We start from the raw sequence: 23,853 nt of genomic DNA, 5'->3' as shown, positions 1-23,853 counted from the left end.
ACAGACCCTTCAGTACAACTTGTCCATGCCAACCAAGCTGATCTCGTCCCATTTGCCAGCATTTGGCTCATATCCCACTAAACCCTTCCTATTCATATACTCATCCAGATGCCTTTTAAATGTTGTACCAGCCTCCTCCACTTCCTCTGGCAGCTCATTTCATGCACGCACCACCCTCTGTGTGAAAACGTTGCCCCCTTAAAACTTGCCCCCACTCACCTTAAACCAATGGCCTGTAAGTTTTGGACTCCACTACCCTGGGGGAAACACCTTGGTTGTTTATCCTATCCATACCCCTCATGATTTTATAAACCTCTATAAGGCCACCCCTCATCCTCTGATGTTCCTGGGAAGATAGCCCCAGCCCACTCAGCCTTTCCCTATAGCTCAAACCCTCCAACCCCGACAACATCCTTGTAGGTCTTTTCTGAAACCTTTCAAAATTTACCACATCCTTCGTAAAGCAGAGAGACCAAAATTGCACACAGCATTCCAAACGTGGCCTAATCGATGATGAGCAGGGTAGTTCAGCTTGTGCCCCAACCAACGTCTGTCCCCACCCCATCAACACCTCTCAAGCAGCTTATCAGCTGGTTCTCATGTTACTGTGTGTGGGAGCTTGGTGTGTGCTCATTGGCTTGCCACACTTCCGACATTACAACAGTGACAGCGCTTAAAGGAAAGTGCTGCTTTGGCTATGAAACGCGTGATGTCTGGTGCTTGTAAAGGTATCTTTATTTGTCTTCCAATAAGACTTCGCTGAAGTGTAAGTACATCGTTTCTAGGCCCCAAACTCAGACAAGCCTTCGTATCAATTGCAGATCCTTCCCTGAAGTCTAACAGTCAGATCATTACTAAACCCATGAAGAGAGATGGTCCCCTAGTTTCTAAATAGATCCTGCTCGACAGTTCTACCTCCAGATCAGTAACTTACCTCTAATATCAGCAGCTTCATCCTCATTTAACCCTCTGAGACTGAGTACTAAAGCTGTAGTTGTTATTTGTTCCCAAGCTCAGTTAATGTTCCAATTGTTGTCTTTGCAGCATCACTGTAGAAATTGTGGAAACATCTTCTGTGCCGACTGTTCTGCGAGGAATGCCTTAACCCCATCCTCAAAGAAGCCTGTGCGAGTGTGTGACACGTGTTTTGAAGAGTTACAGGGATGAGCTGCCCCAGCACTTTTCCTGCAGCTGGAAACGTATCACTATTCTTGTATTCATGCACTCATATTGTATTTTCTAAGACTGTATGTTGAAGGTGTAATACCTGTTGGCCACTGTAATTAGTTGCTGTCAGTAAGAACCTATCAATGTGTGTTCTGCAGCTCATTCCCAATCTTTGCATCAGCTGGGGCTCCCTAATTCAGCCCCAGACTAGAGAAAGGCACGTTTCAGCACTTGATGGGTTTGGGCAACAGCCGTCTAAGAGGACCCTTTTGTCAGTTAATTATCCTGTCTAGTTTTACCCTGAATTCAGTAGGAATGGACACCAGGCTGTCAGTCCCCACCAGAAGGTTAAGAAGCTCCTTTCTGCCAAATCCAACACACTCTTCATTCACTGGACTGAAGAGACTACCAGGTTTAACCAAAACGAGCTGGGAGCCTTCATTCACTGACTTATATCTGAGACACAACCATCCCTCACTGAGATGGACAAATTCTTTAGTAAAGCATTTTGAATCTGTGCTCAGTGAACCCCCATCAAATTCATTTGAAAGTTGAGCAATGCTGAGAAATCTCCACCAGCTTCACTACCCGAAAAGAAGTGAGACATTAATTGATAATATCCATTCATCTCTCATTATGTGGAAGCTGGTTGTTTGCTTTTTTTGAAAGTGTTCATGTCGGTTGTTTTTCGTTCTCTTTTCATCATCTGCTTTCTCCCTCTGTTATTCTGTCAGCAGTTTGGCAATGTTGACGATTAGAGTGATGGCTGGATTTGTACAGCATGTTGACCAAAACTAATCCATCCCTGGAAACTATACTGAATGACTGAAGCCATCTTTCACAGCTCCGTCTCATTGTAGCCGGCTGACTGGAGCTGCCCTTGGGGTCTCTCCCCTGTCCCCAGTCTCTGTTTCCACTCAACCCTGTCCTGCCTTGTCCCGAGTCTCTGCTCCCTCACTATCGCTGTGCCCTTTGTGGTGCTGGTGACACTTGGAAACCAGTGTTATGTTCCCTCTGGTACGCCCATCAACCTCTTACCTTACAGTGTGAAACACAGAGAGCCTACTGCTTTCCCTTGAGCTTCTGCCTTCTCCTTACTGTCAGTTTACTGAGAGCTGGACAGGAGGGAATGCTGTCTGTACAGGTTAACTGGTCTGCATTCACTGATTAATCCAATTGTTTCTTTTTATTAAGTCACTTATCCACCCCCCAGGTGGGGGCTGTTTCCCTTGGACCTGATCCATATACGTGGCCAAAATTAAACCTGTACTGAATTCACAGGACCCTTCCACAGGGATAATGCAGGTGACAGTGTTATGTCTGAATTGTTTGTACACAGTTGCAGTACTGCACACTACTTCACTTTGCTGCTTCCTTCATTATGAAACACTTCTGCTAACAGTCGGCTTTGAGCTTGAAAGATTTTTTTGTTTTTGTCAACCACTTGATGAAAAGCTAGGAATTGATGTTCTCAGTTCTGATGGTGTCTGCATCTACACGAAACATCAGTAATGGAAACTAGCTGCTTTCATGCTTTTTCTTTAAATAAACTGATGTGTATAATAGAGAATTGTGTACAAAAATTGTATTAACTTCCATATTATCATGTGAACCTGTGTATAAATAGTCAACAGTTTAATTCTGGCCATTGAATGAAGATTGTAACCTGTTTATAGCAAAAAAAAATTGTTAATTTGATGAATGATGCAACCTCCACAATTAAATTTGTTTAGTAAAACAGAATTCCTAGTCACGTTCTTATAATATTGAAAAGTTGTGAAGTACTGGCCAAAAAGTGTTTTTTATCAACACATTTTTCATATTCCTACTGTACGTTATAATATGTTCTGGTCTAGGGGTGTGACCTACACAAAATTACAACTCAGCAGAAACTTTTCAAGTACAGCTGAGCTACTTTGTTAATACATTAGCTATAATGGTCACTATTGCATTAGCTTCCAAGACAGGATTTAATCAGTAGCTGAAGTCAATAAGCAAATTGAGGCTACGGGGAGTGGGACTGTCTAAATTGGTCTTGCACAGGCCCAGTACCTTTAGGATTGAAAATTGGCTGGCTGACAGGAAGCAAAGAGTAGTGATAAACGGGTCCCTTTCGGAATGACAGGCAGTGACCAGTGGGGTTCCACAAGGTTCAGTGCTGGGACCGCAGCTATTTACAATATACATTAATGATATAGATGAAGGCATTAAAAGTAATATTAGCAAATTTGCTGATGACACAAAGCTGGGTGGCAGGGTGAAACGTGAGGAAGACGTTACGAGAATACAGGGTGACTTGGACAGGCTAGCTGAGGGGGCAGATGCATGGCAGATGCAGTTTAATCTGGATAAATGTGTAGTTATCCACTTTTTTGGCAAGAACAGGAAGGCAGATTACTATCTAAATGGAGTAAAGGGGGAAGTACAACGAGATCTGGGTGTTCTTGTACATCAGTCAATGAAAGCAAGTATGTAGGTACAGCAGGCAGTGAAGAAAGCTAATGGCATGCTGGCCTTCATAACAAGAGGAATTGAGTATAGGAGCAAAGAGGTCCTTCTGCAGCTGTACAGGGCCCTGGTGAGACCACACCTGGGGTATTGTGTGCAGTTTTGGTCTCCAACTTTGAGGAAGGACATTCTAGCTATTGAGGGAGTGCAGCGTAGGTTCACGAGGTCAATTCCCAGAATGGCGGGACTATCATATGTTGAAAGATTGGAGGGACTGGGCTTGTATACACTTGAGTTTAGGAGGATGAGAGGGGATCTGATTGAGACATATAAGATAATTAAAGGATTGGACACTCTGGAGGCAGGAAGCATGTTTCCGTTGATGGGTGAGTCCAGAACCAGAGGACACCCTTTAAAAATAAGGGGTAGGCCATTTAGAACAGAGTTGAGGAGAAACTTCTTCACCCAGAGAGTGGTGGATGTATGGAATGCTCTGCCCCAGAAGGCAGTGGAGGCCAACTCTCTGAATAGTTTCAAGAAAGAGATGGATAAAGCTCTTTAAGATAGTGGAATCAAGGGTTATGGGGATAAGGCAGGAACAGGATACTGATTGTGGATGATCAGCCATTATCATAATGAATGGTGGTGCTGGCTCGAAGGGCCGAATGGCCTACTCCTGCACCTATTGTCTATTGTACAGACTTAACAGGTTGAATGGCCTCGTGCTGCAGTCACCCTTAGATTCCACTCACTCAGTGCCCCCCAAATTGCTAACATGATATTGTTCTATGCAATAGCTCTTGTACAGAAGTTATTTTGACCTGGCTACCAATGCCACCATTTTATTTCCATGAGCTACAAACCTGACATTACTTAGAATTAATTATTCAAAATGATTGGGCAGTTGCATCTTGGTAAATCAGCAACATTTCAAAATGAACGTTTTGTAAGATTATCTTCACGGCACATTCAGCATCTTCCAAATCCACACATTTCACTCCAGGGAAGGACAAGGGCTATAGCGATGTGTGAGAATGCCATCTCCCACGTTCTCCTCCAAATCACAGGCCACTCTGACTTAGAGTGATATTGCTGTCCCTGCAGCTCCTATTGTACAACTTTACCAGCATCATGTAGTCACTCAAGGGAAAAAACGTTTTTTTATTTTGATCTTATTGTTGGGTGTACCAAAATACAGTGAAAAGCTTTGTTTACGAGCGGTGCAGGAAAATCACAGCAAGCAAAGGATGTACAGATCAAAAAGCCTTAGAGGTTTGCAGGTTACATTATTTGAGGGTTCACCATCATCTTGTGAGAAATTAGGGATGGGCAATAAATATTTGTAAAGCCAAAGATGCCCATGATCTGAGAATTGCTACTAAAGAGATTAAATAAATCCGTAGTTCAGTAAGTATCAAAAATTGCAGCACAGCCCTTCGGCTATCCAAGCCTGAGCTGATCCAGATCCGCTATCTAAACCTGTCGCCTATTTTCCAAGGATCTGTATCTCTCTGCTCCCTGCCCGTTCCTGTATCTGCCTAGATACATCTTAAATGACTCTACCACCTCCGCTGGCAATGTGTTCCAGGCACCCACCACCCTCTGTGTAAAGAACTTTCCAAGCATATCTCCCTTAAATCTTTTTGATGAACATGCTACAAATTAGATCCTGATGAGCTAGTATTCTACGGGAAATAAGACAATACAAGAAGATTCTGTCTTATAAAGTATCAGGGAGTTTGAGGCCCTTGGTTGGGAATTGACTTCAATGCCACAGCCGTAAGGTTGTAGACAAGAGGCAACTTTCTGCTGGAGTGACCATGAGACATGGGAGCAGAAGCAGGCCATTCAGCCCACTGAGTCTACTCCACCATGAAATCATAGCTGATCCTCAATTCCAATTGCCTGCCGTCTCCCACCATACCCATCGATTCATTTACTTATTAAAAATCTCTCTACCTCAGTCTGGAATATATTTCACAAACAGCTTCAACAGCTCTCTGCAGTAAAGATTCATTCCTGAGAGAAGCTCTTCTCCATCTCTGCCTTAAAAGGGTAACCTTTTACTGAGATTTTACCTTCTGGTCCTAGACTCTGCACAAAAAGACTGTTCCACATATATTCTGTGAAGTCTCTTAAAAATTTTGTATGTTCCAATAAGGTCATCTGACCCTCCTCGAACTTCCAATCTCTACAGGCCCAAACTAAACCGAATAAGGCAGTCCCTCTGCAGCTGGTATAAGTCTAATGAACCTTCTCTGGATTGTTTCCAATAGAAATATATCTTTCCTTAGCTAAAGGGACACAAGGACTTGGTGATGGGCTCATTGCTTTTCCCCTTTCTCATTGACCTTGTCGGTGGTTCTTGGGGAATGGTCAGCAAGTTTGGAGACGCCACCATAATCTGCACAAGAGTCGAATGTGACAAGCAATGCAACCTTCTGAGAAAAGGTGACTCGAGGGAAGCATTACAAGTATTGTTTGACCCAAACCACAGCAGCATGTCGGCAAGACCGACACAAATGCGTGTCCCTAAGTGACAGATAGAATGATCCTGGTGTTACTGTGCCTGGATCAATGATGATTCACAGCTAGTACAGAGAAGCTGTACCAGCGCAAACAGGGTATTGGATTGTTTCAGTACAAATTTAAGATAGAAATGTGCCCTCTCTGTAACTTTGCAAGGTAATCAAATTACGTTTGGAGAACAGAGTCCAGTTCTCATTCCCTCACGGTGGCTGAACAAGACTTCTTTCGCAAAATATACATGCCACATTGTGTCCGCAGTTGCCATGGAGAAGGTGGTAAGGTCACTACCACGATGCCACAAGACAAACTCGCCCCTTTGATCCTGTGAATAATTGACGAAAATAGAAGGAACAGGGGTTAGCTCCTGGACTGGTCCCAGTGATCTTAGGGCAGAGCGAAGAACGTTCTAGAATATTTTTCCTTATCAAAGGTGGTAAGAGAGCCTGTCTCATTTAAATAAAGCCTTTTTGTGAGATGGTTCCTTTTATCCCACTCAGGGTAGTGAGGCAGGGTGAGGTTCACTTCGTGTTTGTCTCTGAGCTGCCGAGCTTGGCAGAACGATTACAGCCTATCACTGTGCCACGTTGGCACATTCTTTGATGTGGTCCACATTGGGAGGACCCATTTTACACAAACATAACTGGCTTACACAGGATCCAGCCAGAATCATAGAATCGGGGAGATCTACAGCACAGTTAAAGGCCCTTTGGCCCATCACATCCTCACCAGTTAAAACAAAAAACGCCCAACTATTCTAATCCCATTTTCCAGCACTTGGCCCTGTATGCTTTGGCATCACAAATGTACATTGAAGTAACTGTTCAGTGTTCTCAGAGTTTCTGCCTTTACCAGCCCTGTAGTGAATTCCAGATTGCCACTGCCCTCTGAGTGAAAAAAGTGAACACTCCTGTCCTGCAGGAGAAATGAGCAGGCAGATATCCTCAGCCCCAAAGCTACAGGCAGCAGTCACTGGACAGTTAGAAACCGCATTCTAGTTTCATATCTTGGGGAAAAGTCTGTACGGCATAAGAGTAGGCCATTTGGCCCAGTAGGTCCATGCTATCTCTCTGTGCAAAAATCCAATCCGTCCCATTCCCTGGTTACATGCCTTACAGCTTTAGCTCCTTCAAGTGTCCACCCAATTTCCTTTCGAAAGCATTGATTCCCATTTCGTGGGCAGAATTCCAAGGTACCTTTGCTGTATATAACACTCTTCCACGCAATCCTCTACATCTCTTACCCAAAATCTTACATTTGTTTCTCCCGGTCATTGTATCATCAACTAATCATGATGGGTTTCCTTCACCTCTGTTATCCAAACCTGTCATCATCGTGTACACCTCTATCAAATCTATCTTTGAATCCTTCAGATACTGAAGCAATCCATGGCAGGAAGGCCTGGACAATATCCAAGTCTGGGCTGACAAAAGGCAAGTGACATTTACAGCACACAACAGTAACAATCTTCAGCAATACAGCATCTGACCATTGCCCCTTGTCATTCAATGCCTTCACCATCACTGAATCCCCCACTATCAATATCCTGCGGGTTACCATTGACCGGAAACTGAACTAGACTCGCCAGCGGCTACAAGAGCAGGCTGGAAACTGGGAATGCTGCAGCAAGTAACCGACCTGGCTGATTCCCCCAAAGCCTGTCCACCATCTACAAGGCACAAGTCAGGAGTGTGATGGAATGCTCCCCACTTGCCTGGATGAGTGCGGCTCCAACAACACTCAAGAAGCTCAACACCATTCAGGACAAAGCAGCCGCTTGATTGGCACCACATCCACAAACATCCACTCCTTCCACCACCGATGCTCAGCAGCAGCAGTGTGTACTATCTACGAGATGCACTGCAGAAATTCACCAAAGATCCTCAGACAGCACCTTCCCAACCCACAACCACCTACATCTAGAAGGACAAGGACAGCAGGTACATGGGAACACCACCACCTGTAAGTCCCCCTCCAGGCCACTCACCATCCTGCCTCAGAAATATATCGCCGTTCCTTCGCTGTCACTGGGTCAAAATCCTGGAATTCCCAACCTAATGGCATTGTGGATCAACCCACAGTACATGGACTACAGTGACTCACGAAAGCAGATCATCACCACCCTCTCAAGGGCAGCTAGTGACAGGCAATAAGTGCTGGCCCAGCCATGCCCATGTTCCATGAGTGAATAAAAACAATGTTAACTCTTCACATACTGTTTAAAGTCCCTCATTCCTGGAACATCAAGGACTATCACATTCTAAGATCGTGACAATGAAACTTTACCCTCCAAACTAATTTTTGATCCCAGCACTGATCTTTTGGAATCACTGTTGTCTACCTCCCAGCATTTTGAAACCCAACCATTAACCATGACTCGGTATTTCAGCTGAGTATTAAAACAAGGAAACTCTGCTTGTTGCAATACCTTTTATTAGAAACAAGAGCGATTTTTAAGTCAAATATAAGAGGTAGGTTTCTCCAAAGTGTACTGGCCAGACCTAGGCACTGATTGAGTTTTTCTGTTGACCTTTTTCGACTGAAGACAGGACCCCTGTATGTTTCACATACGTTTATAGGGAGTTAGATTTCAGACGATTCATTCACCGGGAGCCTCCTCAGTGAGAGCTGTGGTGGGTCTAGAACATTCCGGTAGCCAGTTGCTGCCTTTTCGATGTGTAACAGCCACGTTCTCTGAAAGAGAAGAAATGGAATCAGTTTCACTGTGTCCCTTCACATCACTGACTCATCCTGTGAAAGCCAAGTGAACATCATAAATCACTATTCCATTGTAAAAGTACATACATCAGGTTTTGTACAACTGCTGTCAGAAAACTGGACTGAGTCTGGAGTGATTGGAATGATGTTAACCAGGTGGACCTCACAGAATATGAGCTCCCCAATTGGGGCTGTTAATCTAGTCCAATCAGGGAGCCCTGACTGACGGATAGAAACAGGAGTGTCGGACATTCTGTTCACCCTGAGAGCTAGTGCGGAGGGAGCTGGATCAGTGTTAAGGACTCTCCGCGTGTAAGTAAAGGGGGACTTGGCGATGAGATACCAGCCTCTGTGGAGTTATTTCAGAGACTAGAATTTTCAAAGTACTTTGAGTCGAAAGTCGAGAGTAACTATGAATACTGTAGAATTTTAGTTTTATTTGCTGTTCAGTGTAGGCGGAAAAGGAGAATACTCAATAAAAAGCTGTTGTTTTGGCTGCATCTTTTAAGAAACCATGAGGTGCCAGGAACCACCCAGTTCTGTATCTAGCCCGGGAGACTCTCAGGATCTTCCTTGCTAAACAACACAGCTCATACCTGAAGGAGCACTCCTGCCCAGCTACATGTAGACAATCACTGGCTATGCATGGTGTCACCATTCAGATGGCTGGTCTAACACCCTTATTCCTTGTGGTTGGCATTCAGCTCTAAACCCACCCTTCCCCGACTCTGACCACCCCCTTCCCCCAGCTCCGGCGTCCCCAACCGCTCCGACCCACGCACATGCGGCACCAACACCCCCTTGCCTGGCTCTGAGCCAGCCCACCCCAACTCTAAACCCCTTGCCCAGCATTGAATTCCCCCTCACCCAGTTCTGACAACCCCCCCCCCAAGCATTGACACCCCCACCCCCCAGCTCGGACTCCGCCCTCACCGCCCAGCTCTGATGCCCCCACCCCCCAGCTCCAACTCTCCCCTCACCTGGCCCTGACTCCACACCCCAGCCTGACTCTGAACCCCATCCCCCCCCCCCCGGCTCTGACACCCCCTACTGCCTGGCTGTGACCCCTTCCCCCACCACCCAACTCCGACCTCCTCCCCAGGCTCAGACATGCCACAACCCCTGGCTCTGAACCCCTCTCCCAGCTCTGACCCTCCACCCCACAGCTCTGACCCCCTCCCCCGGCTCTGACCCCTTCTTCGGTTCGGAACCCCCCCCCCACCCACCAAACCCGGCTCTGACCTTGTATCCAGTTCTGAAGAAGGGTCACTGAACACGAAGTGTTAACTCTGATTCTTTTCTTCACAGATGCTGCTGGACCTGCTGAGCTTTTCCAGCAACTTGTTTTTGTTCCTGACCCCCCCTCCCCTTGCCCAGGTCAGGGCCAGGATGGGGTGGGGCGGGCGGGCGGGGGGGGATGGCGGGAAAGAGCCGTGTCCCAGGAGGTCACAGTGATGATGGCCTGGGAAAGCCTGAGTGCCCAGAGTCTGTGTGACTGAGTCAAAGTGGGGGGGTGGGTGGAGGGAGCTTGTTCTTTATCTGTGGAGTCAGAGTTCAGGGGTGCTACTCCCTTCCAGACAGATCGTTGTATCCACTCTGTCTGCCTTTTGGGGCAGGAGGTGGATGAAGGAGGTACTGCTGTTGATCCTGCTTCGAGGTACACGGTGATGCTGTATGAGCTACAGGGCCACTGTGGTGAAAGCTGATAGCCCGCAAGGGAAAGCTCTGAGGGCACTGCCCGGTCAGGGGTGGCTCAAAGTCCAGCATCGAGAACCACACCGTGCGAAGGAGATTGTGATTTGCAACAGCAGCCTCTCTCCGAACCATCAATCACAGCTCTCCTGGGCTCCCAGGGTCACCATGGAATCTCGCCCCACCTCAGGTACCCCAGTGAGTTTGAGAGAATAGCAGGCTGCGTCTGAAAGCCAGAGCAAGTGCCAGGACGACCTGGTAGCTCTGAAGGAGGGTCCCTGCTTGCCTGCGAGCATTCCAGGTGAAACTGGGAAAAGAAGGAACTGTTTCAATCCCAAATTTCGGGAGCTTTAACCCTCAGCGGACATCCCTACAGGCTCTCCCCTTGGCGGGTGAGTGCCCCATTCCCTCTTCCCCCAGGGAGAGAGAAAAGTTTCAAATCTTTATCGATTACCTTAACAGCCTCTGATGGGGCTTGAAGTGTGAAGGTTCCGATACATTGCTGATATCGGTTTTGATGTATCACTAGGAAAACATTGTGTAATCCACAACCTGTAAGAGACAGGGCTGGGTCAGAGGTGTTCAGTAAACTGAAGTAAACAAATGGTGGCTCAGTAGCTTAGCACTGCTGCCTCACAGTGTCAGGCCCCCTGTTTTGATTCCACCCTCAGGTGACAGTCTCAGGGGAGTTCGCATGTCCTCCCAGTGTTTGGTTTCCTCCCACAGTCCAGGGATGTGCAGCTTAGGTGTATTGGCCATGCGGAATTACCCATAGTACCCAGGGATGTGTAGGTTAAGTGTATTGGCCATGCTAAATTACCCATAGTGCCCAGGGATGTGCAGCTTAGGTGTATTGGCCATGCGGAATTATCCATAGTGCCCAGGGGTGTGTAGGTTAAGTGTATTGGCCATGCTAAATTACCCATCGTGCCCAGGGATGTGTAGGTTAGATGTATTGGCCATGCTGAATTACCCATAGTGCCCAGGTATATGTAGGTTAAGTGTATTGGCCGTGCTGAATTACCCATAGTACCCAGGGATTTGCAGTTTAGGTGTATTGGCCATACTGAATTACCCATAGTGCCCAGAGATGTATAGGTTAGGTGCATTGGTCATGCTAAATTACCCATAGTGTCTAGGGATGTGCAGCTTAGGTGTATTGGCCATGCGGAATTACCCATAGTGCCCAGGGATGTGTAGGTTAGGTGTATCGGTCATGCTAAATTACCCATAGTGCCCAGGGATATGTAGGTTAAGTGAATTGGCCATGCTGAATTATCCATAGTGCCCAGGGATGTGTAGGTTAGGTGTATTGGCCATGTGGAATTACCCATAGTGCCCAGGGATATGTAGGTTAAGTGAATTGGCCATGCTGAATTATCCATAGTGCCCAGAGATGTGTAGGTTAGGTGTATTGGCCATGCTGAATTACCGACAGTGCCCAGGGATATAGGCTAGATGTGTTAGCCATGGGAAATGCAGGATTACAGGGACAGGGTAGGGGTTTGGAATGTTCTTCAGAGGGTTGGTGTGTACTTGATGGGCCAAATGGTCAGCCTCCACATTGTAGAGATTCTAGACTTTTAAAGGACGAACCACCAATTGGCTCTTTCACCATGTGCGAGACACAGCAGGGTTTGCTTTATTAGATTTGCTGACCTCACATGGCATTGCTCCGGAGGTGTTAGGGATGGAGACTGAGTCGAGGTGAGTTTATCCAAGTGGCCTTTTAAAAATTCCCTGTTCTCAGCTAGGATACCCCCTGGAGCAAACACACACATTTCTGGAGAAACTCTGTAGATCTGGAGAGAGATACAGAGTTAAAGTTTCAAGTCCAGTCGCTCACCTCTTCAGAACATTGAAATATTTGATAGGCACGTACAGCAGGGTAGGGGTTATAATTGGGGGAAGGGTAGTTACAATTCAGTTAGGCAAGAACTGGGTAACATAAAATGGGAACAGATACTGTCAGGGAAAAGCACTATAGAAATGTGGAAATTGTTTAAGGAATGCATACTGCATGTGCTCAGATGTTTGTCCCTAGCAGGCGGGGAAGATGCAGTCGATTGTGAAATATTGGTTCTCAAGAGAGGTTGAACAACTGGTTAAGAGGAAGAAGGAGGCTTATGTAAGGTTTAGGAAACAAGGATTGAAAAAGGCTCTAGAGGGATACAAGTTATCCAGGAAGCAGCTGAAGAAAGGGCTTAGGAGAGCTTTAAGGGGCTATGAGAAAACATTGGTAGATAGGATCAAGGAAAACTCCAGGCTTTTTACACGTACGTGAGGAATAAGAGACTAACCAGAGAAAGATTGGGGCCGATCAAGGATTGTGAAGGGAATTTGTGCATGGACTCTAAAGAGATAGGAGAGGTCCTTAATGAATACTGTTATTGGGTATTCACAACTGAGAGGGACCTAGTTGTAGAGGAGAACAGTGTGAAACGGGCTGGTAGGCTAGAGGAGGTCGATGTTAGTAAGGAAGCAGTGCTAGGAATTTTGAGGAAGTTCAAGATGATAGGTCCCCTGGGCCTGATGGGATTTATCCAAGGATTCTATGGGAAGCGAGGGACGAGATCACAGGGGCTTTGGCGATGATCTTTTCAGCCTCACTGTCCACGGGTATAGTGCCGGAAGATTAGAGAGTGGCAAACGTCATTCCCTTGTTCAAAAAAGGGAACAGAGATAACCTCAGAAATTACAGGCCAGTCAGTTTTATTTCAGTGGTGGGCAAATTATTGGAAAGGGCTCTGAGAGATAGGATTTATGATCACTTGGAAAAGCACTGTTTGATTCGTGATAGTCGGTGCGGATTTGTGAGGGGTAGATCTTGCCTCACAAACCTTACTGAATTCTCTGTAGAGGTGACCAAGCACATGGATGAAGGTAGAGCAGTGGATGTGGTACACATGGATTTAAGTAAGATATTTGATAAGGTTCCCCATGGCGGGCTCATGCAGAAGGTAAGGAGGCATGAGATATGGGGAAATGTGGCAGATTGGATTCAGAATTGGCTGACCTTTAGAAGACAAAGGGTGATAGTGGATGGAAAATATTGAACATGGTGCTCAGGTACGAGTGGTGTACCACAAGGATCTGTTCTGGGTCCTCTTCAAATTTGATTTTTGAAAATGATATGGACGAAGGAATGGAAGGGTGGATTAGTAAGCTCGCGTACAATGCGAAGGTAGGTCAAGTTGTGGATATTGCGAAGGGCTGTTCTAGATCACAAAGGGACATTGATATGATGCAGAGCTCAGCTGTGAAGTGGCAGATGGAGTTTAACCCCGAAAAGTGTGAGGTGATTCATTCTGGAAGGACAAACCTGAAAGCAGAATACAGTGTTAACAGAAAGATTCTCGGCAGTGTGGAGGAGCAGCGGGATCTTGGGGTTCATGTCCACAGTTCCCTGAAAGCTGCTACCCAGGTGGATAGAGTTGTTAAGAAAGTATATGGTGTGTTAGCTTTCATTAATAGGGGGATTGAGTACAAGAGCTATGAAGTTATGCTCCAGCTATACAAAAGCCTGGTTCGGCCACATCTGGGGTACTGTGTCCAGTTCTGGCTGTCTCATTACTGGAAAGATGTGGAAGTGTTGGAAAAGGTGCAGAGATTTACCAGGATGTTGCCTGGAATGGAGGGAAAGTCTTACAAGGAAAGGTTGAGAGGGCTACGGCTTTTCTCTTTAGAATGATTAAAGATGAGAGATGACTTGATAGAGGTTTACAAAGTGATCAGAGGTATAGAAAGAATAGACAGCCAGAGACTTTTTTCCTAGGGTGGAGGTAGCTATTATGAGGAAACATAGTTTTAAAGTGAGTGGGGATAGATATAGGGGAGACGTCAGAGGTAGATTCTTTACTCAGAGAGTGGTCAGGGGGTGGAATGCATTGCCGGAGAGGGTAGTGGAGTCGGCCTCATTAGGGGCATTTAAGATGCTATTAGATAGACATATGGATGATAGTACGAGGTGGGGGTGGAGGTTAGATTGGCCTCGGGCTGGGGGTAAAAGTTTGCACAGCATGGGCCAAAGGGCCCGTACTGTGCTGTACTGTTCTGTGTTCTATCTTGCCAGAAGATAGAACCAGAAGACCCATTTATCCCATCTCTCTGCATCCTGTCGAATAGCCAATCCCCCTCTATTACCTCTGCTTTTCTCTTCACAGATGCTGCCAGACCTGTGGAGTTTCTCCAGCCCTATCAGTTTTTGTTTCAGGTTTCCAACATCCTTGGTTAATTTGAGGAAATCTTCTGAACCTGCATTTTGCCCAGTTAGCTCACAAATGCCTTTTGCCAGGTCAAAAGCCTGTGACTCCCTCCCTAAGTGCATTTCAGGCTTTCCAAACCCCATTAGAGTGCAGCAGATCAAGAAGGCAGCTCACCACCTCCCAAGGGGCAATTACGGGTGGGTTAATGAACAGTCCAGGCAGTGATGCCCACATCCCATGAATGAGTTTTTAAAAAGTGTCTAGATTTGCAGCTTGTCCTATGTTTGCCAAGAAAATACTGGCTTTGAGACAACTTTCCATTTTTGAAGCGACTGCTGAAATTTTTTTTTCGCTGAATACTATCAGGACTGGCATGGGGGCCATGGGATGGTAAATATCATAGAATCCCTACAATGTGGAAAGAGACCCTTCGGCCCAACAAGTCCATACCTACTCTCAAACCGACTCTTGACGTGAGACACGTACCTGCTGAGTTTAGTGGATCTATGTTCTTCAGTACCAACCTGTCCAGGGGAATTGGCTGGTCGACTACTGAACACGCAGTGCCATCTCTCCCCATCCCCAGGACGTCGGGATTAGGCATTGGGCTTCTCACCCCAGTGTCTATGGCTCCAGGTTTCTGCAGGCAAACGAGGTTACAATCTGGTCAGCTACAAACAAAATGCAGAACCATCTCCGTTTGATCCCCACCCCCCATCCCCATGAGCTGATCATCCAACTCCAGATCCTGTTCCCACTTTCTTCCCATACCCTTTGATCCCTTGAGCATGAGGATCTATTATAGAATCATTGAAATCTCCACAGAAGCAGGCCATTCAGCCCATCAAATAGACACTGACCCTCCAAACAGCATCCCACCCAACCCCACCTCCTACCCTATCCCTGTAACTCTGTGTCTCCCATTGGCTAATGCACCTAGCCAGCACATCCCTGGACATTGCAGGCAATTTAGCGTGGCCGAACCACCTACCCTGCACGTTCTTGTCTAAATCCTTCTTGTTTAATGTTTTGGCCTCAACCACTTTCTGTGGCAGAGGATTCCACATGCTCCCCACTCTCTGGGTGAGGACATCTTACCTCATTCCAGCTTGTATCCGTAGTCTGTAACCCCTCCACCCACTCCTGTTCTGGACTCCCTGGAGATTGGGAACATCCTTCCTGTGTTTACCCTGTCTAGTCCTGTTAGACTTGTTTTGGTATCTACGAGATCCTCCCTCATTCTTCTACACGCCAGTGAATATATTCCTAACCAATCCAGGCTCTCTTTACACATCAGTCCTGCTATCCCAGGAATCGATCTGTTATGGTAAACAGTACACAATAAAATCCCACATTTCTCAGGGGGCTGCACACCCATGAAATCTCACAAACCTACCTTCCATTGGGAGTCAAATGCTTAGCTTACAGCTATCCTATCTGGAGTATGATGCTTCTAAATACAGAGCTGAAGTGTACTCTCCCACCACTAGGTATAATAAGGTGTAGAGCTGGATGAACACAGCAGGACAAGCAGCATCAGAGGAGTAGGAAGGCTGATGTTTCAGGCCTAGACCCTTCTTCAGAAATTTCTGAAGAAGGGCTAGGCCCGAAACGTCAGCCTTCCTGCTCCTCTGATGCTGCTTGTCCTGCTGTGTTCATCCAGCTCTACACCTTGTTATCTCTGATTCTCCAGCATCTGAAGTTCCTACTGTCTCCCACCACTAGATGTTGCTCAACAACAACATCCTCTTTGTAAACTCAGCATTTTATAGTCACAGATCTGTACGGCATAGAAACAGACCCTTTCGTCCAACACATCCATGCTGACCAGTTACTCTAAATTAATCTAGTCCCATTTGCCAGCATTTGGCACATATCCCTCTAAACCCTTCCTAATTATATACCCATCCAGATGCCTTTTAAATGTTGTAACTGTACCAGCCTCCACCACTTCCTCTGGCAGCTCATTCCATACACGCACCACCCTCTGCGTGAAAAAGTTGTCCCTTAGGTCCCTTTTAAATCTTTTCCTTCTCATTAGTGCTGGCTCATAGTTTCTTGAAAGTGAAAGTGGAGTCGCAGGTAGATAGGACAGTGAAGAAGTTTGGTACGCTCACTTTTATTGGTCAGTAGCCAAGGTCTTTTTCCCAGGGAAGGGGAGTCCAAAACTAAAGTGCATAGGTTTAAGGTAAGAGGGTCAGTTTCTGTGCTGTACTTCTCTATGACCTTATGGTCTACCCTGGGGAAAGGCCTTGGCTATTCACCCTATCCATGCCCCTCATGATTTTATAAACCTCTATAAGGTCACCCCTCAGCCTCTGACGCTCCAAGGAAAATAGCCCCAGCCTATTCAGCCTCTCCCTGTAGCTCAGACCCTCCAACCCTGACAACATCCTTGTAAATCTTTTCTGCACCCTTTCAAGTTTCAAAACATCTTTCCTATAGCAGGGAGACCGCAAGTGAATGCAATATTCCGAAAGTGACCTAACCAATGTCCTGTACAGCCACAACATGACCTCCCAACTCCTTTACTCAATGCACTGACCAATCAAGGCAAGCACACCAAACACCTTCTTCACTATCCTATCTACCTGTGACTGCACTTTCAAGGAACTATGAACCTGCACTCCAAGGCCTCTGTTCAGCAACAGTCCCCAGGACCTTACTATTATGTGTACAAGTCCAGCCCTGATTTACCTTTCTAAAAGGCTGCACCTCACATGTATCTGACAATGGGCTCACAAAGATCTTTCGTGGTTGCTGGGGGAATCCACAGTAAATGAAGGTCTGAGTGTGAAAGCTTGACTGCTATTTCACCGAGTAGAATTATTCAGCCATGTGCAGAGGCTGGTGTAGTTCTCCTTCAAGTTGAAAGGTCTGAGGTTCAAGGTGATTGGCTGAAGAACCAGAAGCCACTTAAAAAATGTAATCCTTCTTCACTGGAACAGCCTGCTGGCTGCAGATTCCTGAGCAATGTACAAACATGAAGCACTCAGAGCGAAGGGCTCTGGGGAGAGAGTGATCTTTTGGATGGTTCTACCAGAGATTACGGGGCACTCTTAATTGGCTGACGGTGGGCTTGATGTCAGATGGGGACTGGAAGTCCCACCTTAGAGACTAGCCAGCCAATCAAAGGTTGGCAGCTCTGCAGCAACTCAAGGGCTCCCTCTCCTTGGCATGGCCACTGCTGGTACTGCAGCTGGTGAATCGCACTGGATTGCATGGAGTGTGCCTGGGGTTGTTGTTGGGAACCAGGTTGGCAAGGCCTGTTGAGGGAAGGTGGGATTCAGGGTCTGAGGGGAATAAGGTGGGAGGGTGTGGGGAGGATGTTTGGAGAGGCCCGTTATGACAGATCACCCTCCACACCCCCTCCACGCCCACAGCCAGCCACATTGCCTGGGAAACATGCAGCCTGCGCAGCTTGTCCTCTCCCATTTCCTGTTAACTTGCAAGGGAAGGGCGTTTTCCCCCTGGGGAGCTGGCTGTCAATCGTGAGTGAAACTGCACCGGGGGCAGGAACAAGCGAGGTGGCAGTGGGTAGGATGCCGGCTGGATTTTACACACACATCCCTCTGTACTCCTCCTTCACCACCTCTTCAAACCCATTAAGGTGGAGAGCATGAGCCCCAGCTCACTGTTCCTGGCTAACCTTGGACTTAATTCACCCAAACCATAATTACATGTATCTGAGAGAGTGTAAGAATGCGTGAGACTGTGTGTGTGTGTGTGTGTGTGTGTGTGTGAGAGAGACTGTGTAGAGTGTGTGTCTGTGTGAGATGTGTGAGAATGTCTGTGTGTGAGACTGTATGTGAGAGTGCACACGCGTGCGTATGTGTGTGAGAGAGTGTGTGTGTGTGTGAGTGAGACAATGTGTGTGTCTGTGTGTGTGTGAGTGTGTAGAACATGATCTCTTGCTCTAATTGCTCTCACTTTTAATCTGAGGCTCAGCATTATTCACCCATTAATTACGGGAAACCAGCTGGGATCCGGGGTCTTGAGTATTTTTGATGTTGAATCCAGTAGAGTTCCACCTTCCTCACTGTTTCCGTTTGTAAGATTTGATCGAAGGTCACAATATGATTCAAGACAACAGCACAGTGTAATTTGTTACAAACTCATGAGGAATTTGAGATACAGTGTGTGTTTGTGATGATCAATGGATTTCCCTAATTTCTCTACCACTGGGGTTGACCTGCCCTTTGTAACTGGGTCTGCTGTAGATTCATTAACACAGATCGATCACAATGAGTCAGTCAGTAGCTCCATTAATGATTTGATGTGAACAAGACTGACCCTAAACATTCTACAAAACAACTCACATAATTTCTAATCAAACTGTTGAAAGATGTTATTATACACATCTGGGGTTTGAACCTGAGCCTCCTGGCCCCAAGCCGCTCGCCACCCACCCTGCTCCGTGACCCTCCCCCCACCCCCGTGACCCCCCTCCCCACCCCCAACCCACCAAGGTTCCTCAGGGCTCAGTTTGGTTTAATGTATAATCTCTTGAATAACTTTGGGACACTTGCAATCTTGAGGCAGAAATGTTCTTTTAGAATGAAATCATTTATTACCTTTTTAGCGCTTTTAACCTGGGTAATTAAAAGCAAATCATCAAACAGGAAGAGATGCACATCCAGGAGTTTGGTCGCTCCTGTAGGGAGAGCGCAGTTATAAAATCTCCGTTTGAAAGACAGAAACAAAAAAGCCCGGGATGCGGAAAATCCGAAATAAGAACAAAAATGAGCTGGAAAGTCTTCCTGCCCTAAGACAGGGCATACCCGACCCCAGAGAGAATACAATAAAGGTTCATTTCACAGATTCCTGGGATAGCATGACTGTCCTGTGAGGGCTGATTGGAATTTAGACGAATGAGAGGGGAATCTTATTGAAATGTGTAAAATTCTGGCACACCCAATACAGGGAGAATGGCTCTCCTGTCCAGGAGTTCAAACAAGGGCTCAGGGTCTCAGGATACATGGCAAGAACAGACCTATCAGCCCCTTCGAGTCTGCACCACCATTCAATATGATCATGGCTGATGTGTGCAATCTCATTAGTGCAATCTCAGTATCCCATTCCCACTCTCTCCCCATACCCCTTATCCCTTTTGTCACAGTGGTCACATCCGGCTCCCTCTTTGAATGTATCTCACAAACGAGCGCCAACAGCTTTCCCATGGGAGAGAATTCCACAACTCTACTGGCTGAATCATTTCGGACTGAGATGAGGAGAAATTTCTTCTCTCAGATGCTGGTGACCCTGTGGAATTCTCTCCCACTGAAAGCTGTGGAGACCAAGTTATGGATTAGTTTTAAGAAACAAACAGACTTCTACAGCATGGGGACAGGGCAGGAATATGCTTTGAGACAGAAGGTCAGCCACGGTGGTGTGGAATGGGTTAGATGGGCTGATTGGCTTACTCCCTCTCCCATTTCGTACACTTCCTCAAGAGGAAGAGAAATAAGTTTTCAGGTCAAAGTTTTGAGAGGTTATCGGACGGGAATGTTAACGGCGTTTCTTTTGGCATTGGCACTGAGCCTTCTCCAGCTGTTCATTTTGTTCTTATTTAGGTCTCGAGTGTTTGGCGTAAACAGCACTTTCCCCCAGCGATGGAGCGAGCCACACTCACCGGCGAGACTCAGTCTTCCTTCGTGTAAGAGCTGTCTGTTCACAGGCGACAGCAGACCGTCTGCCATGTTGTCTTTGACCAGGTACCGAAGACTCTGGGGAACATTGGAAGAAGCAGGGACAATCGTCAACCCCTACCCATGCCTTAGACCCTTCACTGAAGCAGCAAGGTGTTACTCGAAGGGAACTGCGATTTTAACTGTAGCCATACGCCAGGGCTTTCGCTCTCCATGTGCCCAGTTCATTAACCTTAGTGCCATGGAACCACAAAACCCTGGGTCAGGCAATGCCCTGACCCAACAGTTGGGACAGACTGAGCCTGAGTGGACACAATGTTCTGGTTTGATACTTTCTGCAAGGGGTTGGCAGACACAGATGTCGCTTTCTCTGCAGATTTAGGTTGTGAAACAGTGAGTAGGTAATCAGCAACACTTTTACATCACTCAACCAGGTGTTAATCCTGTTGAAGAATTCCCACCAGCTCCAGTGAGTTACAATCCATGATTTCTCTTTATACAAGAGGGAACGAGGCTTGGGCAACATGAGCTGGCCTGGTCAATGGCACCTACACCCCACGGGTTTAACAGTAAAAACAAACCTCTATCTCTACCCGCGATTAGAATAATCTCTTTCGTGCATGTAAAAACCCTGCAAGAAAACCATTGCAAACACATATAACGCACACACGCACGCCTCACACACGTGCGCCGCACACAGGTACGCCGCACACAGGTACACCGCACACACGCACGCCTCACACACGTGCGCCGCACACAGGTACACCGCACACACGTGCGCCTCACACACGTACGCCACACACACGTGCACCTCACACACGTGCACCTCACGTGTACCACACACATACGTAGAGCTCATAGATGTAGAGCTCACAGACCTACAGCTCACAGATGTAACTACAGAATTGCAGTTGGACAGGGGTGCTACATATGTCGCTATGTTGCTATCTCTGTCGGTGAACAGCTCATCATGAACTACTATATCTTTAATGTGGAGCAACCCCTCTTTAAAAATCTCTAAAGGCGTTCACAGTCTGATCTGAAGAAAGCGTGATGTACCTGTGGTAAACACCGAGGGAGCTTTATTGTGAGTGCAAGCGACAAATCTTTTGCCTAGGTATTAAGTTTCAGTTCAATATTTTATATATTATTTTTAGAAATACAACACTGAATAACTGTCTGCCACAAGCATCAGTCTGGAAAGGATTTCAACCTTAAACTGAACCATCTCATCAAAAGGCAACAATAGGATGAACTGATTTTCAAAATGCCAATTACGAGATAAATTATTGCTCTCCTTCCAACACAACCTCTGGATCACACATCCCCTGGACAATTAAAGTCAACTATTTTTAGGGGAGCTGATGGCTTAGTGGTATTATTGCTGGACTATTAACCCCAGTAACATTCTGGGGACCCGGGTTCAAACCCTGCCACAGCAGGTGGTGGAACTTGAATTCAATGAAACAAACAATCTGCTACTAAGAATTGAAGTTACTAGGGCCAGAGGGTTTGAGTTTTCGGGACAGGATGAAAAGCTTGAGGCTTTTTCTTCCTTGGAGTGTTGCAGGCTGAGAGGTTACATTATAGAGTTTTATAAAATCATGAGGAACATGGATAAGGTCAATAGCCAAGGTCTTTTCTCAGGTAGAGTCCAAAACTAGAGGGGCAGAGGTTTAAGGTGAGAGGGGTAAGACATAAAAGGGACCCAAGGGGCAATTTTTTCACACAGAGGGTGGTGTGTGAATGGAAATGAGCTGCCAAAGGAAGTGGTGGAGGCTGGTACATTTACAACAATTAAAAAAGCATCGGGATGGGTACATGAATTGGAAGGGTTTAGAGGGCTATGGGCCAAATGCTGGCAAATGGGGCTTGTTTAGTTTCGGAAACCTGTTCTGCAGGGATGAGTTGGAACGAAAGGGTCTGTTTCTGTGCTGTGTGTCTCTGTGAGTCTAACGATGACCGTGGATTTATTGCTGATTACTGGGGAAAACCTGTCTGCTTCACTAATGTTCTTCAGGGAAGGACACTGCCATCCTGCGTGTGACTCCAGACCCACGGCTGACTCTTAACTGCTCTCTGGGGCAATCAGGGATGGGCAATAAATGCTGAGCCTAGCCAGTGACACCCTCATCATGTAAATGAATTTTAAAAAAACATTTTACTGTGTTGTATTAAGCAGATAAGGGGCAGGTTAGCGAGATAGCTCAGAATAACACCATCATTTTGCTATTTGCAGGAGCGTGCACTCTGGTTGCTGGATTTCTTACATTCACCAATTGCAACTTGAAACGGAAATCACGGGCTGTAAATTTCCTTGGAATATCCCGTGATCTTGATTTTAGAAAATGGTTTTGTTTAAGGTGATGAGGTGGACTCTTGCAAAATGAACATAGGGAGCAGCATCAAAGCTACAGAGGCAGGATCCAGTATGCAGCACCAGCCCATCAGTTCTCCCTGCGTATTGCTGTACAGAACGTGACCTCCAACTGACTGATGCTTGGACAGAAGTGCCCATTGATAAATATTCATTAATTGGGGCAGCCTTGTTTCGCTCATTCATGAAACAGTGCGGCATTTGGTCCCAGACAAGGATGGCACCCTGAGCTGGTGTCTTTCTCGGTGGAGTGATGCTGTTATCCTTCCTGTGGATCAGGGATAGCTCGGCTAGGAAATACATCCCGAAACTCAGAGGTGCTTCTGTGAAAGGGCTTCCAGGTCTCTGCTGTTTTCAACAAATTCCAAATATTTTGGCAGGGCAGTGGGAGTCCCAGAGCAGCGAGAGTCAGCTCAAACACAGCTGTGTTCGAAAACCATGCGCTGTATTGAAAATTACTATTGATTTATTGATTGGAATGAAGCATCTGGTAGCGTTTTAAAGGTATGAACAACAGCATTTCAATGGCCCAGAGCAGCTGTTTCTAAAACAGCTGAAATTCTGCATAATCAAATCTTACAATTCTAAGCCAGAATCAAATATGAGTAAAATGTACACATACTGGAACAATTTATCTTGTATATGAAACTGGAACCCCAGTGAGACCCATTCCCAAGTATCAATGTGCTCTTCTCCCCTTTAGTAAAATTACTAAAACAGGGTCAGGCTGGAAGAATCCAGTATCCTATCGGACATAACAAAGTGTGAAGCTGGATGAACACTGCAGGCCAAGCAGCATCTCAGGAGCACAAAAGCTGACGTTTCGGGCCTGGGCCCTTCATCAGAAAAGGGGAAGGGGGAGAGGATTCTGAAATAAATAGGGAGAGACGGGGAGGCGGACCGAAGATGGGTAGAGGAGAGGCGAAGGCGGCGGATAAACTGCTCGATGTCCAGACGTGACTGGTATTCGTTGATGTGTGGGCGGAGGGGAACAAAGGTGAGCCCCTTGCTGAGGACTGACTGTTCATACTGTGGGTGGAGGGGACAAACCCTCCTCCCTCTGGACCAACCT

General features: G+C 46.5%; 2 protein-coding genes across 12 annotated transcripts in view; one reads left to right on the top strand and one right to left on the bottom strand.

Annotated features, from left to right (window-relative positions):
• Positions 1-2,878, top strand: part of eea1 (early endosome antigen 1) — a 92,812-nt gene extending 89,934 nt beyond the window's left edge. For all 8 annotated transcript variants that reach the window (XM_048553898.2, XM_048553896.2, XM_048553897.2 and 5 more), the window contains one exon: positions 1,045-2,878. In XM_048553898.2, coding sequence (XP_048409855.2) covers positions 1,045-1,167 — 123 coding nt within the window. In that variant the 3' untranslated portion in view covers positions 1,168-2,878. The remainder of the gene's footprint in view (positions 1-1,044) is intronic.
• A 5,679-nt stretch (positions 2,879-8,557) lies between these two features.
• plekhg7 (pleckstrin homology domain containing, family G (with RhoGef domain) member 7) overlaps positions 8,558-23,853 on the bottom strand; it is an 88,403-nt gene continuing 73,107 nt past the window's right edge. For all 4 annotated transcript variants that reach the window (XM_048554279.1, XM_059654804.1, XM_059654805.1 and 1 more), the window contains exons 13-17: positions 20,389-20,482; positions 19,331-19,410; positions 15,243-15,396; positions 11,006-11,103; positions 8,558-8,835 (exon numbers count right to left, since the gene is read on the bottom strand). In XM_048554279.1, the coding sequence (XP_048410236.1) occupies positions 8,725-8,835; positions 11,006-11,103; positions 15,243-15,396; positions 19,331-19,410; positions 20,389-20,482 (537 nt within the window). In that variant the 3' untranslated portion in view covers positions 8,558-8,724. The remainder of the gene's footprint in view (positions 8,836-11,005; positions 11,104-15,242; positions 15,397-19,330; positions 19,411-20,388; positions 20,483-23,853) is intronic.

Source organism: Stegostoma tigrinum, chromosome 25 (assembly GCF_030684315.1).
Source record: "Stegostoma tigrinum isolate sSteTig4 chromosome 25, sSteTig4.hap1, whole genome shotgun sequence".
Classification (NCBI taxonomy): Eukaryota; Metazoa; Chordata; class Chondrichthyes; order Orectolobiformes; family Stegostomatidae; genus Stegostoma; species Stegostoma tigrinum.
The sequence above is the reverse complement of the archived record's forward strand: the minus strand, read 5'-3'. Positions and strand labels throughout refer to the sequence as shown.